At 36.2% G+C, this 14,783-nt stretch overlaps 1 protein-coding gene across 1 annotated transcript in view; it reads right to left on the bottom strand.

The window, feature by feature from the left end:
• IL1RAPL1 (interleukin 1 receptor accessory protein like 1) overlaps positions 1–14,783 on the bottom strand; it is a 773,158-nt gene that overhangs the window by 282,688 nt on the left and 475,687 nt on the right. The window contains exons 4-5 of the mRNA XM_013961862.2: positions 8,923–9,109; positions 6,764–6,917 (exon numbers count right to left, since the gene is read on the bottom strand). Coding sequence (XP_013817316.1) covers positions 6,764–6,917; positions 8,923–9,109 — 341 coding nt within the window. The remainder of the gene's footprint in view (positions 1–6,763; positions 6,918–8,922; positions 9,110–14,783) is intronic.

Here is a 14,783-nt window from a genome sequence, read left to right as displayed (position 1 = left end):
CAGTGAAAAAGTTTTTCCTCATGTTCAGATGGAACTGTCTGTGTTTCAGTTTGTGCCCGTTGCCTTGCGTCCTGTCGCTGGGCACCACCGAAAAGAGTCTGGCCCCATCCTCTCGACACCCTCCCTTCAGATACTTGTACACGTTGATAAGATCTCCTCTCAGCCTTCCCTTCTCCAGGCTAAACAGGCCCAGCTCTCTCAGCCTTTCCTCATAAGAGAGATGCTCCAGTCCCCTAATCATCTTTGTGGCCCTTCGCTGGACTTGCTCCAGTAGTGCCACATCCCTCTTGTACTGGGGAGCCCAGAACTGGACGCAGTACTCCAGATGTGGCCTCAGCAGGGCTGAGTAGAGGGGGAGAATCACCTCCCTCCACCTGCTGGCAACACTCTTCCTCATGCACCCCAGGATACCATTGGCCTTCTTGGCCACAAGGGCACATTGCTGCCTCATGCTTAACTTGGTGTCCACCAGCACTCCCAGGTCCTTCTCCACAGAGCTGCTTTCCAGCAGGTCAACCCCCAACCTGTACTGGTGCATGGGGTTATTCTTCCCCAGGTGCAGGACCCTGCACTTCCCTTTGTTGAACTTCATGAGGTTCCTCTCCGCCCACCTCTCCAGCCTGTCCAGGTCTCTCTGAATGGCAGCACAGCCCTCTGGTGTATCAGCCACTCCTCCCAGTTTTGTATCGTCAGCAAAATTGCTGAGGGTGCACTCTGTCCCTTCGTCCAGGTCATTGATGAAGAAGTTGAAGAAGACTGGACCCAGTACTGACCCCTGGGGGACACCGCTAGCTACAGGCCTCCAACTAGACTCTGTGCCGCTGATCACAACTCTCTGAGCTCTGCCATTCAGCCAGTTCTCAGTCCACCTCACTGTCCACTCATCTAACCCACACTTTTTGCCTACAAACCTAGCGAAGAAAGAAGTCATGGAGAGCAGAGGGAAAGAATAAACTGGTATTTTCAGTTTTCAATTAGACCAAGCAGGCTAAATGCCAATAATGAAAAGACTCTTATCAATTTACATTACATTTAATATTACTGTAGCTTGATGGTGAACATGCTCAAATCACTAAATCCAAAATCGTTCTCATTCCAGTAGGAGTTGTTTTCAAGGGGACTTTAAGGAAACTAATCAATGAATAAAGACAACGAAGCGTGTCTCTGAGAAAAGAGTTCAGGAATAAGAACCTGCTGATTAGCTCTGATTCCATCTGCAAGGTATGAGGACTTCTTTTAACAGAATGGAAAAAATATTTTAACATTTAAAAGTCATGGAAGAATTGAATAAGTAATGCTCCAGCTGCAAGGCTGACAGGGTCTGTTTGCTTTATCATGTGCATCAAGAACAAATATTTGTTATTGCAGTGGGATACATATACATTCTCTCTTAGACTCAAGCTGGACTTCCTTTGACCTGAATGAAATTCTGTGAAGGCTGGAAGAGTTTGTGCTTGCCAATATCTTAGTAGTACAGGCAACAGAAAGAATAATAATCACCTTAACATTTAACTAAAATAAATTACTGCTGGAAAGTATTTTTGACCCATGTTATGCATTCTGACTAAATTAATACCATGCTGTTAAAATATGAACCTTTCCCCTGTCTGAACATGTCCTTAATTAAGATTGTCACAGGGAGCTGATACACCTTTTATTAAAATTCCACATATTAAGGAAAAAATTGCTAATGCTAGCAGTCTGAAGGTGTAGATGTCTACAGATGTTTTAGTACATCGCAGCACTTTTTTTAATATGCAATTACATAACCACAAACCAAGAACCACCAATTATGTTGCTTATATGAACATTTTCATTAATGACAAGCTGTAAGAATCAGCGTGCATAGTTTGTATTTTGCAAAGTAGATAATTTCTAAGTCAGAAGCTAGTAGAAAATGGAAATTGATTCAGATCATTTAGATGATAATATATTTCCAATGTAAGATACAGATCTTTCAAGCAACATTAAAGTTTAAAAAAACAAAAAGATATCCTAATAGAAAACTGCCAGATACATAACTATTCTAAGATGAAATCATATTTTGAAGTGAAAGTAAAGTATATACTTATTTTTGGTAAGGAAAATATACCTCACATGGCTGCCATTAACAAGATTTTTTTCATAAAACCAAAAATGTGATGACTAAAAGTGGTCATTATTTTGTGGTTGTTACTTTAAAGGTGTACCTAAAATGGGATTCAGTGCATACAATTTAAGCCACAAAGGGGAGTGTGTTTCCTCACTCTAGAACAGGTAGAAAAAAGTACTTTCTTTCCAGGGATTAGGGATTTTCAATAGCTATAGTTAGATGAGATGGATACCACCTATAAAGTGAGTTTGATCTTTTTCAAAACATTTTCATTTTTTTTCTTAACTTAATTCTAAGTCTGACTATTAGGCATATAGGTATGTAATGTGTGAAGTGCTGAAGTTAACGTAACAAGCATACAAAACATCAATATTGGAGATCAAATTCCTGTATAATTATATCCAGAATTTAATGGACTGTAATAATAACGGCTTCCCTACAGAAAACAGCAAGCCTGCCAAACTGGTTGTGTAGAAACAGGGTGAGGGTCTTTTAGTTAATGATCTTCCACAGTTGCCTGGCGAGAAGGAGAGGTGAGAAAGCTAAACTACTACCATGTCACCAGTAGTATAACTGGCTCATCTTCAGTGTCTTTGGTAATCCAGGAGCTGCTACCTCATTTCCTGCTATTGCTGTTGCTTATACATATTGCCCTGCTCTTCCATCAAACTTTTGTGAAGATGTTTTACCTTCTACCACCATTCCTATGTGCAATATTAGAAAGAGAGCTTTTAAGACTTTTTATAAGCTCAGTAAAATGTTTTCTATCCTTTTTCACATAGTCTTAAGTCATCTCTGTAAAGATTCATGTTTATTGTTCCTTTATTAAAAGAATAACAGACTCCTGTCTTAAAAATCAGTAAGAACTTCAGATCAGTCTGAATGTCAGTGTACTTATGACATATTTACAGGATTACATATTCTTCATATGTAAGTATGTATGACACCTCAGTAATAGTTCTGCCATTCTGTTAAAGGTAGGTATTGCACATGTCTTTAGAGTCTGAGATTCAATTGTCCTTAGTAGAGACAAAGAATAGATAAATTATTTGTGTAAAGTAGCACAAGAAGTCTATGAAAACAAGGTTTAGCATCATTTTCACACCACAGAAGCAGCAAAGGATCATTCTCAGGAGGTCTTAAGAGCTTTTTCTTTTCATCTGATTTATAGAACAAATAACTGCTTGGGCCCCAAACTTAATTTCCAATATTCAGAAAAGTTTTCATTATAAACTGTTCATAGATAAGCTATCCACTGAAATAATGTTAGATTGCAAAAGGATCCTTTTTATCTTGTTTATTTCTATCTGAGTTTTAGAGAACCAAAGGAAGATGAAAATGTTAGATAAACTGTAGTTTTGGAACATATCCCTGTGAATGTGCAACTCTACTCTCTGGATACTCTGCCTTTTTCTCCTTGCCTGTACTATGCAAAGGGAAGGATGCTGTTTCAGTCTAGTTCTACACTCAGTTTAACACACTGAGTCCTGTTATGTCACCAACCTATGATATCTTAGCAAAATAATTAACCATTTTGTTTCATACTTAGGCAATGGCAATAATGCATGAAGGTGGATCTTCAACTGTTATAGAATAATATGGATTTACACATACAAAACATCTGGCTCATGGATTTCTCACATCAGAGGGTTTTTCTTTTCTATTTTTAGAGGAACCATGATATATTCCAGAAAAAACTTTTCTCATTACAAAAAGAAAGGTAGAAGTCCAAGCTGCAGTCTTAATTACATAAACACGGAAAAATAGCACACAGAAAATGGAAATGTTTTCAGTGACTGTCTTTTCTAACCATGGGTGCATGGTCATGGTGGGAGCAGGGGGGACAGCACTGACAAAGTAATGCTAATGAATACAGAGAGTTATTATTTTTCATAAGTCTCATTTTGATAAACACTTTACAAGTTCCCCAATCTGTATGTTAAAAGTTTATGGAAAGTATGAAACAAACTGCTAATTCTCAAAACTATTTGCTTACTCATACTTTTGAATTTCTTTTATTTTAAATAAAAAATGTTTGTCATAGAAATTTCAAATGTCTTAGAAATGTTTTTCTGACTTTTTGGGGAGCTGGGATTTATTGATGGAATTTGTTCTTAGCAACAGCTGACAAAAATTTTGTTTATCAATACTGTCTGGAGACATGGGAGAGTTAGAAGAACGGCAAAAAACAAACAAAGAAAAGAGCTCCACTGTTACTCTAAAAACAATTAGTCAATAGTATACGCTTTACTCCAATGTACATTTCTTCTCATGTAAGAGATCATATGCCAAAAAGACACACAGTTTCTTAGTTTTAAATAAGCATTGATTAATACAGTAAAGTAATCAACTATCAGTTTAATTTGCTACTTTTATTTTGGCTGCAAGATTTATTTCTTAATTCTTAAATTAAAGTTTAATTTCTTTTTCAAAACAAGCAAACAAACAACACCCCTTGCCCGCCCTGTATGTTTTACCATATAGTCTTGAACATATAACAAGGGAAACGTAAGCTCTTTTCCAGCACAGACAAAGAATAAGACAGGCATGTAAAGCTTGAATTTCTTCTTATGAAGCAATGCTAAAAAGTCATATCAAGACATAAGCACCGCTGTAGTTTAAAATTACTAGTACTATCAATAAGTCTGTTTATTCTGTTCAGTCTCATAATACTATAAAGATGGTATGAAGACCTACAGTACTACCAAAGCAGTTTACTACTTTGGAGGTTATGCTTACATCTGTCAGGGTTTCCAGACTTGGAAATTGTACGTTTCCCTCCTTAAGCATTCATTCGTTTTTAGCACATCAAAATCAGCCAAGTCTCTTTCTGTCTCTATCTAGTTAAACATTAAACACTGAACTCCTACCTATACCACAAGTGATGAATTAATTTTTTAAAATCATTAGTACAAACAGTAAGATGCATCTGGTTATGATGCTTTTTTCTTTCTCCTCTCTGCCAGTCTGAGTCTGCTTTAAATAATGCTGTGCAGTGGAGCCCCATCTACAGTGATTGAAGGGATCACCTGAGGACTGATATGTACCGTTTGAGTCCATACATCATATATTAGATAACTGACAACCTCCTTCTGGTATAAATCAAATTCTTGAGGACTCTATTTCTGCTTTTTTCATATGAGAGTCAATCAAACAGAGTATATGGATGTTTACTGTGAGGTTAATCACTAGACAGTAATTGCCTGTCTGTACTGACCAAATAAATCAATTCCGTATACAAGAAACATTATGAAGAGATCCAGGTTATTGAGCTTAAATAAATATGATTGATTACCTGAATTCTCTCAAAACAACATAAACAATATGATTGCCAGACTAATCTACTAGAAGAAAATTACAAACCATAATTCACTGTAATTTCTGATAATGTAGAGGGCAAATGGGATACCTCAGAATAGAAAGCAAACTTTTCACCATAACAGGAAACTGCTACAATTCAACCTAATGCACAACATAAATGCAGTCACTAATTCTCAGCATGCAATATATTTCTATATTGGCTGCTCAAATGTAACAAGAAAAAGCCACAGAACTCCTTCTACAAAATTCTTTTGCTTATTTGATGCTTCAAAGGGTGCACGAGCAAGCACCTTTGTGAACAATATGAATCCAGATAACCATCATTTTCCCCAAAAATCCTATTTTTGCCTTCTTTGAGGGAATATGACATGGAACTACACAGCATTACATAGATCATGACTCCTGTCTTCCAATGTCATCTTATAACTGCAGAGGTTAATTCTCTACCTTAGGTGTAAGTTCAGCTATAGTCTTTATGTTTTTACAAAACAGAAGTTAGAGACGTGGTGAAGAATGGAGAAGTTAATAGACTGTTCATAATATTCTCCAGCTCTGGACATTCCTATTCCAGCATATATTTTTGTTTTCAGCTATGATGGATTTTATATATTGATATGGTAGCTTTAAATGCGAATTATATTAATTTCATTTTCTTCCATTGCTGTTTGCAAGATTATACAGTTTGTTTATGTTACATAATTACACTGTGAAATTTGATGCTTCAAACTGTTGTTGAAGCCAAGGATAAATGGATTAAAAAAAAAATAATCAGACTAATGGAAAATAGGTTAATTGGTAACCATTACACATGATGACTGAGATCAGGAGGTTCTTGAACTACCAGCCACAGAAAGCTGGGAGAGAATATCAGAGGAAGAATGATACCATGCTTCATTCACACACTGTCCAGACAGTACTCCTTAAATGTCCATTACATTGTTGCAGTCACCTGGTTGGGCTAAACAGACTTTTAACTTGATCTGATCCAGTACAGGTATTTTTATGTCCCAAGGCATTTAACCACAAGAAAAAGTATGATGAACTTCATGATCTTATTTTCCATTAGAGGTAGGGATGCTGAAGTTACCTGTTCCTTGTCCCTGTTTTCCAATCAGAAACATGACCTCGCTGTGAACTTTTGCAACAGACTAAAAATCAAGACTTGTTCAAAATATTACACATATTAGTGTGAAGTATCCGGGACAGCTTGATATATTAACTGTTCGTACTTAGGCATATAGCAGTGTTTTATGCAAAAGAGGTTTAAGTAGATACAATGTCTCAAATACATCCCAAATCACAAAATTCAATGTTTTTCCTATATATAACATAGCAAGGGCCCACAATTACCTGTAACTGTTAACTCCGTAGTTCTTCTGACAACAAAGATTCCATATTTTAACTCACAAGTGTAATTTCCAATGTCATCCTCTCTAACTTCCCGAATGACAAGAGTGTCCTTTTTAAACACAATACTCGGTCTCCACGTCTTTGACTTGCATTCCTGTTTAAAGATAATATAACACATCAGTGACTATGTTCTTATACTTAAACTGGACCACTACTGTCAGTATTGTTCAAAACGAAGAAGGCTACAAAAGAGCTTAACATATTCATGAATTTTACATACACTAAATATCTCAAATATCTCATTCCATTTAGTTTAGTGTTGATTAAAAAAAAAGACTAAATGACATAACATTTGCCCTTCTGACAAGAAAAAGAAGAGGATGTGATTCCTATGGCCGTTTTCCTTTGACGTCAGTTTGTTGAGGAGCTCCTATTTCATTTACTTATTTGCTCTTACAATTATATCTGTGATCTGTGATTGTTATATTACCAATAGCAACAGGTTGCAGGGGAGAAAGGCTTGTTTCTTTGTTTGTTTGTTTGCTTTAATAAAATGATGATTAAAAAATGGAGAGAAATATAAAAAGATGAGAATGAGGAGAAACAGGATGAGTTGCAGATCTCTTTCTGAAAACATCTTAGAATCAAATCTTTGAACTCTTAACAATAGGTAAGTTCTGTATCAACAAAAAATAATGACTCTATATTTTAATTTTTACTACCAAAATATTACATTTTGTGAAATAATAGAGAATATACATTCTGGTTTGCATGTTTGTTGGCTCCCTAAATTGATTTCACTTAAATAACCTAGGTGTTATTTGAAAAAGTTTCTTGGAATATTTTTATTCTAAGTTTTCTAAACATCTTTGCATTGCTAACCAATATATTCATAAGGTATTAGAAATGGGGATTGATGCTTTTCATGAGACATAATGTCCTCTGACGGACTGTCATAAAATATTTTACTTGATCAGCTTAGCATAATCATTGTTTATGCATTCAGGGCTTGTTTTTCAATGTTAAAGTATTAGAGCTTGTTTGAGCACATTCATACAATGCTGTAAATGACTCTTAAGACTTGCTTTTGAGCTATTGTTAGAGAAGCCAGTCATATTTTTAAATTTGATAAATTTTTAGTTACGTATTGTATTACATATATAAAATCCAAGACAAATATAAGCAAACAGTTGGTTACCTCTCAGCTCAGATATTCTAAATCAGCTAATTCAGCCAGAATCCTTATAGAACACAAGTCTTCACCGCTATTAGATAACATCGTCTTGTGTCCCATATTTAGAAGCATTTATAATGTTATCAGGTACATTATCAGGAAATTTTTTAAATAATTAGAATGCATACAACCACATAGTTAAACTAGGATATTCCTCAATACACAGTCTAATTTCAGATTTATGGAACTTTTGGGGGATTTTAAATTGTATGCATTACAACACTGCGGTACTGACTATTTTCTGCAAACAGCAAGAAACCCAGAACTCAAGGTGCCATGCATGGATGTTACAGTAAGCTGCCCACAGGCAGTCCTGTTTTCTGGAACTGGACCCTTAAGATCTAGAAATCAGTATACAATACTGAAATAAAGTTATTAATGAAAACTATTGAAGTATTGATAACTTCAAGTAAAAGCTAATATGCCAATACCAAATTTTAGGAAGTCATTGCTGAATTCTGTGTTGCAAAAATCAAGCAATTTGTTCAGATAATAACATACGCAGCTCTTCTATTTATATTTTTCCAAACAGATTTTATGTCTGAGGTTCTGGAAACATACCCTTCAGCTTGGTATAGGACAAGCAGTTGCTGTACTTACAGCTTACATGACTGTATCTTAGCATATCAGACCAGCACAGACTGGCAAAACTGGCTTTTTTAGCCCTCTCATCAGCAGAAAGCTGCCAGTTATTTATGACATCCATAAATGGATATTAACAAAACACTAAATCTGAAGTTTACCAAGAAAGAATTTGAATCTGTTTCTCATTTAGTTCATTTTTCCTATCCTTTTGGTGGCTATTCTGGTGTTTATTTCTTAACAAATCTTAAAGCCATCCAAGTTGCATATATTTAGATCATGAAAATCACCAGAACATAGCATAATATCTTGTTGAAGATAAAAAATGTCTTGCGTTCCTTACCTTATACCACAGAATTTCAGGCTCCCTAAATGGAAATAAAAAATCCTCTATTTCAGGGCATGAGATTTCCTTGCTTTTGCTAAGTTCAGCTTTTTCAAAATATTTCATCTTTGAATTGTAGCAGAGTCCAGTGTCATTTTCACCCACCGTCAGCGAAATGGACACTTTCATACAGTAAGTGGAGTTTCTGTAATGCAATAAAAATAGAAATAAAAGTCTAATATGAAAAAATAAATGTCAATGCACATGACATTGTTTTTAAGTCATTATTTTAATCCCAAGCAAGAGAGAGAAAATAAAACATTGTATTTTGCATGTATTCTGTAGCTTTTCATCATAATTTTGCTGCTTTTTCAGCCACTACATAAAATATTTAGACGCTGTTGGCCTTATTCTATGACTGAAGATTTATCTCTCCCTTTCCTCAGACTCCTTCTAACAGCACTGTCCTTATAATGTTTATTTGAGGACAATTTCCTCCAAAGCAAATATGCAATAAAAGCTTCATGTCTTTACCAGTGAAACACGACAACCATCTTGCTGACAAACACTATTACAACAGTTCTCTGGGTGAAGAGATCATTTTGTAGTACCGCAGGCTAATGCCAAAGGGAGACTTTGGCATCCCACTGCGAGCCAGGATATTAAGCCACCTATTCATCAGATCTGAGCGTGCTTTGAAGTGGAAGTGGTAACCTTTATGCAGCCTTTGATTAAAATGAGTCTTGTGACCCTTCCAGTCATAGAAAAAAAGGATGTTTTAAGCTAAAGGACTGCTAACTTATTTACCTTAGCCTCCAATCCCCATATTCCCAGGCCAAAATGTTACTTCTGCATTATCTGCAACCTTCATTAGTTTGGGCTCTATCCTGAAACTTATTACTTCCTCTGCTGCTGAATGTTGATATGCCAGACAGTCAGAGACTAGGGAACATTGTTTTGCTTCCCACATTTCACTATGCACTTTAATTAGTCTTAGAGCCAAAATTACTTAAAAGGTTTTGTTTTTTTTTTTTTTCATTTTCATTTCCAGATGGGCAGCAAGAGAGTGTCTGAAGCTGAGCACTCCCCAGGAACACACTGTGACAATGCAAGATTTCTCTCCTACTGATTTGTAAATGCATTTGACCCCTAATCTGCTGAAAGAGGGTCCTGCAGAGAGCACTCAGAAAACATTCCTTTACTTATTTTCATTCTCAGACTCTATGAGCTGATCTTTGATTTACAGCAGTCAAGTATCTGACAGGGCACGCTCTGAAAGATAGCTACATTTTTGCATTCTCTTTAGACTTCTTAAAAAGCTTCCTTTTCCTGTTCAAGAAGGGGTGATAGAAATTTCTAAGAATGAAAAATATGAAAGAGAGACTTCATTCAAAGCACTCGACAGTCCCATTTCCTGAAGAAAATATAAACCTGAAAAGGAAGATATAAGTAACTACTTTATAAGAGATTACTCTTAGAAATATAGATTCTGGAACTGAATGACCCTAAGCTATAGAGATAATTTCAGGACATGTAAGGACAACAAACAAAATCGCATCCCTATAAGTTAAGGCTAACTATAATTTATTACTCCATTCAGGAATCTGGTGGTATAAATAAAATAGAGTTGTCTAAACTTTACCCAAAGCAAAGAAGGTATTCATTGAATATTGATCATTCTTTCAACTTTTAAGCTGTTTAAGAGCCAGTTCTTACATGTACATGCAAGTCAGAATCATTCAGCATTTTAATGAACACATTTGCATTACTGTACCTTACATTACATTATTCCTCCATTTAGGTGCTACTTGGAATATTTACTTGTAGCTTAAGGACATCATAAAATGTCATCTAAGTCAGTTTTTCAAAATCAGTAATATTCTCTTTCTGTATTCTTGAAAGACCAACCCTTTGGAAACAGGGAGAAGGTCTCAGCAACCCACCAAGCTCTCAGGGTCAAGAGCAGAGTACACAAACTATATGACAGGGCTACACTATTGGATGACAGGGAAAATATGTAGGAAAGCATTGGATATTTATCGCATACATTTAGATGTTCTCTTTACTCTTTTCCATGTGTTTGAGTTTTATGTTTTGTTTGATCACTGAGTCTCATGGTTTAAAAATTCCTAGAAGAAGCCTGGAAAAAGGCACTTAACTGCAATCCCATTTCTCTGAAGATATTAGCTAAGGAAAATTTTCATTTTTGGTTTTCATCTTCCTTCAATATTCAGAGGAAATCGGACAAACATTTAATTTATGTTTTGGTCTACTAAGGGCTCTGTTCTGCAATAACAGCAATGTCAATTGCTAGAGCTCTTCTGAGGCACCTTCACGTTTCCGTTGCAATAGGAGATCCTTTACCAGATGCAACTTAGGCTTCCTACTCTGTAGGAAGAGAGGTATTTTGGAAATATCTCAGAAGGTTTAAACACATTGCTTGAAGAGGATTTTAGTGTTTAATGATTCGAAGTTGTAAGCGTCTATGATTTGAGCCATATGAATAAAAACCTTTTGCAGGCAAAAGCACAACTTGACTGGGCTTTAAAATACTTACATCCTAAGCTATCAGATACAAAGTACGGAAACATTTTGGCTGGATACTAGTCAACTAAGTTCCCTAACAGAATTTTCTCTCGAGGGTCTAAAGTATCATCACAGGAACCTACAACTCCAGATGCCTCCAGGTGACATAGACTTTCTTATTGAGACTCCACATACTAACTGCACTGTCAGTCCGACTCCATCTGGTATTCTGCGTCAGAAGCCAAGCCTGCAGCCAGGAAAAAAGAAGATTGCTGGGAAGAAACCAAACTCAAAAAGAATGATATAGAAGGCAGAGCACAATAAAACAATATGGACAATGGAAACCAAACTAACGGACTCACAGAATCAGAAAAACAGGATGAAAATTCAAACAGTCCCCTGGCGGGAGTGAGGAAGAAGAAGGAAGAGGTGAGCCGTTTGCTGTTTACAGCTGGAGTGTAACTGATTGAGTAGATGTGGAGCCCCCCAGCTAGCAGAATGTGCAGCAGGCAGCAGAGCCTGGGAGCAAGCATGCATATGCCTCAGAGGGTCAAAAATGTTAGTGTTAGAGCTAAGGAAATCTTCTTTGTGTGTCTTACTGGAGGCACCAGACCAAAACTAAACAAAAATACCCTACACCACTGGATTCTGTGTATTTATTTTATTTTATTCACTGTGTACTTTATAACCCAGTGGAAACTTTGATACATTATTTATTAAGAGCAAGTGCTGCAAGTAACTTTTCTCCTTTCACTCTCCAAGGTGATCTGAGCCACAGGCCTTTAGGACCTGGCAGCTATGTTCGAAAGCAACACTGGCCTAAAACCTGTCATCTGTGAGACAGCTACTAGAAAAACTTTCAGGCAGTGTAAATCACACAGGTTACAAAAACATTGTAAGGAACTCACTAGAACTCTATATATTTCCCCTTCCTTGCCCACAAGATCAACTTTTTCACTAGGACTAGAAAAAAATTGTTAGTTGTCATCTCTCATACACAAAAACTATTTCATATGGTATGACAGCAGCTATCCCTGTGTTTGACATGGTCTCAGAAGGCAGTCTGCACCCTAACTTGTGTTATTTGTATATTCCTGGCCTATAAACATTAAAGTAAAAACAACAGCAATAGTATCTGCTAAATATGTTGATTCCATTGTACGTCTTTTGTTTTTTTTGCCATTCATCGTCCATATGTTTTTAGGGCCCAGTAGCAAAGGATCTGTACCTGAAAGCCTGTGATAAAGATAAGACAGAAGAATGCGTAAAAGACTTAACTTCTCCATGTCTTCCCCTGTATCCCAGGGGTAGCTGCGCTAATGCCCAGCTTCCTATAGTTCCTCTGAATCAAAGCTTCACCACTTCTTAACAGATATTGTTTATTCTCTTGTTTGTACAGCAGCCACGCGAAAGCATACAGAGTACTGAATAACAAAGATCTGTCTAAATAAGAACAGAAGGCTTCCGCATTTCACCCACCCCATTTCTCTGCTTGAATTGATATCCACTTCACCAGTGGATGCCTATCTGATTCTCCTTAATATTAGTTGATCTGAAACTCTCATAGAAGTACATTCATACTGGGTATCTTATGACACCTTGAAATTCAGATCCTGTGACAGAGAGGAACAGGACAGAGTGAAGACTGGAAAAGTTATATGTGCAGAACTAAAAGAATAAGGTTAAATTTGTAGAAGAGAAGAATGTGAAGTGTGAAACGACGGTGTAAAGAAAAGAAAAGTTCAGCAAAGAGGAGATCTGGATAGAAAGAAGAAAAAAGTAGAAAAGAGATGCACAAAACAATCGCAAATCCAGCCATACTACAAAATTTCTTCCTTCTCCAGACAGTGACCCAGCACTCACAGCAAGCCCCTAATGCCTCTGCTTAACTTTTGACCCTATTTTGTGTGTTCTGAAATAAGATCAATGATGATATATAGCTCTCTCAGATTCTCAACTGCTATATACAGCTTTATCTTCCTTGAATTAAATGGAATTATAGCAATTTGTAATAGATGGGTCTATGGAATACTTTACAACTGAATTCATCAGACAGACCGGTCCCTGAAAAAATTAAGATTGCAAGTAACTATTTCTACAAAAAAAAATTTAACACTCAGAATAATTCTTAGCAACTGAAACTGCTTTATGACCATCATTCATTCATCAGCTCAAGGAATTGCAGTACTCATTGCTTTTAAAACCATCTTTCTTAATATTATGCAATTAGAAATAAAAGTGAGCCAGTGGAATAAAACCTAGAAACCTAGGTCATTTACCTACATAACCCATATTATAGCATCAGTGTGATTACCAACACCAATATTACCACTAATATTATTAAAGCTTTTCTTCAACTGAATCAAAGAGAAAGGGTTTGATTTGAGCCTGTCCTCTCTAGACTATATTCTATGCATTTCATCTTTCCTGTGAAAACTGTAAAACTTTGTATACAGAAAGATGACAAGGTTTAATACCTTAATGCATTTTACCAATTTTGAACCCTGAAACCAATGCATCGCAGAGGTCTGGAGCATTTGTTAGCACCAGATGGGGAATGACTACATTGTTTAACTAAAGACTTGCTCTTTAGCATCTTGCCTGAACAGAGTATTTGATAATTAGACTTTTGAGCTGAACAAACCTTCTGACATTTTGAAGCAAAATATAATGATGGTTGTTTTTTTCAGATGTACGCTGGGAAATATTCATATACATTTCATTATTATTTCTTAATTGAAGAGAAGATGGTCAAACTGCAATAAGCAAAGAGACATTTTTTATCTAAGGTATCTAGACTAGAATCATAATCCACTGTAATCATGGGGATCTCTACCCCCATGGTAGAGGAATCAGAGGGCATAAAGAAAAGACTCTGTGGAAAAGTCTGGGCTTGTCCTACTAAAGTACATGCCTGCATTGTTGTCTATATGTAGGAAAACAAAACTCTTGTGAAGTTTGTCACAAAATACCTAGGAAAACCACAGTGTCCAAAGACCTACAGATTAACAGGATGTACAGGTTAAATTCTCTAAATATTCTCAAAGTATTTGATTTTGAATAAATTTTTCAAGTTGGGAAAAGCAAAGACAAAAGTATTCCATATGAAGGTATTTTTATTTGGACCAAGTATTGTGATTATGAGAATATCCCAGAGGAATACACTTTTGATCACAACCAGTCAATTATGTAGTAAAGAGAAGAAACAATGAACTGTTGGCAAGAATATTGCATGGTGAAAGGACTTGCAAATACAGAACTTCTATTGATTAATATAAGGCTGAGATCTTGTCTATTCAAGTAGTTGTGAAGTAGTTGCTTATTGGGTACAAATAATATAAGTGTACGTCTGA

This window comes from Apteryx mantelli, chromosome 1, assembly GCF_036417845.1.
Source record: "Apteryx mantelli isolate bAptMan1 chromosome 1, bAptMan1.hap1, whole genome shotgun sequence".
Taxonomy (NCBI): Eukaryota; Metazoa; Chordata; class Aves; order Apterygiformes; family Apterygidae; genus Apteryx; species Apteryx mantelli.
The sequence above is the reverse complement of the archived record's forward strand: the minus strand, read 5'-3'. Positions and strand labels throughout refer to the sequence as shown.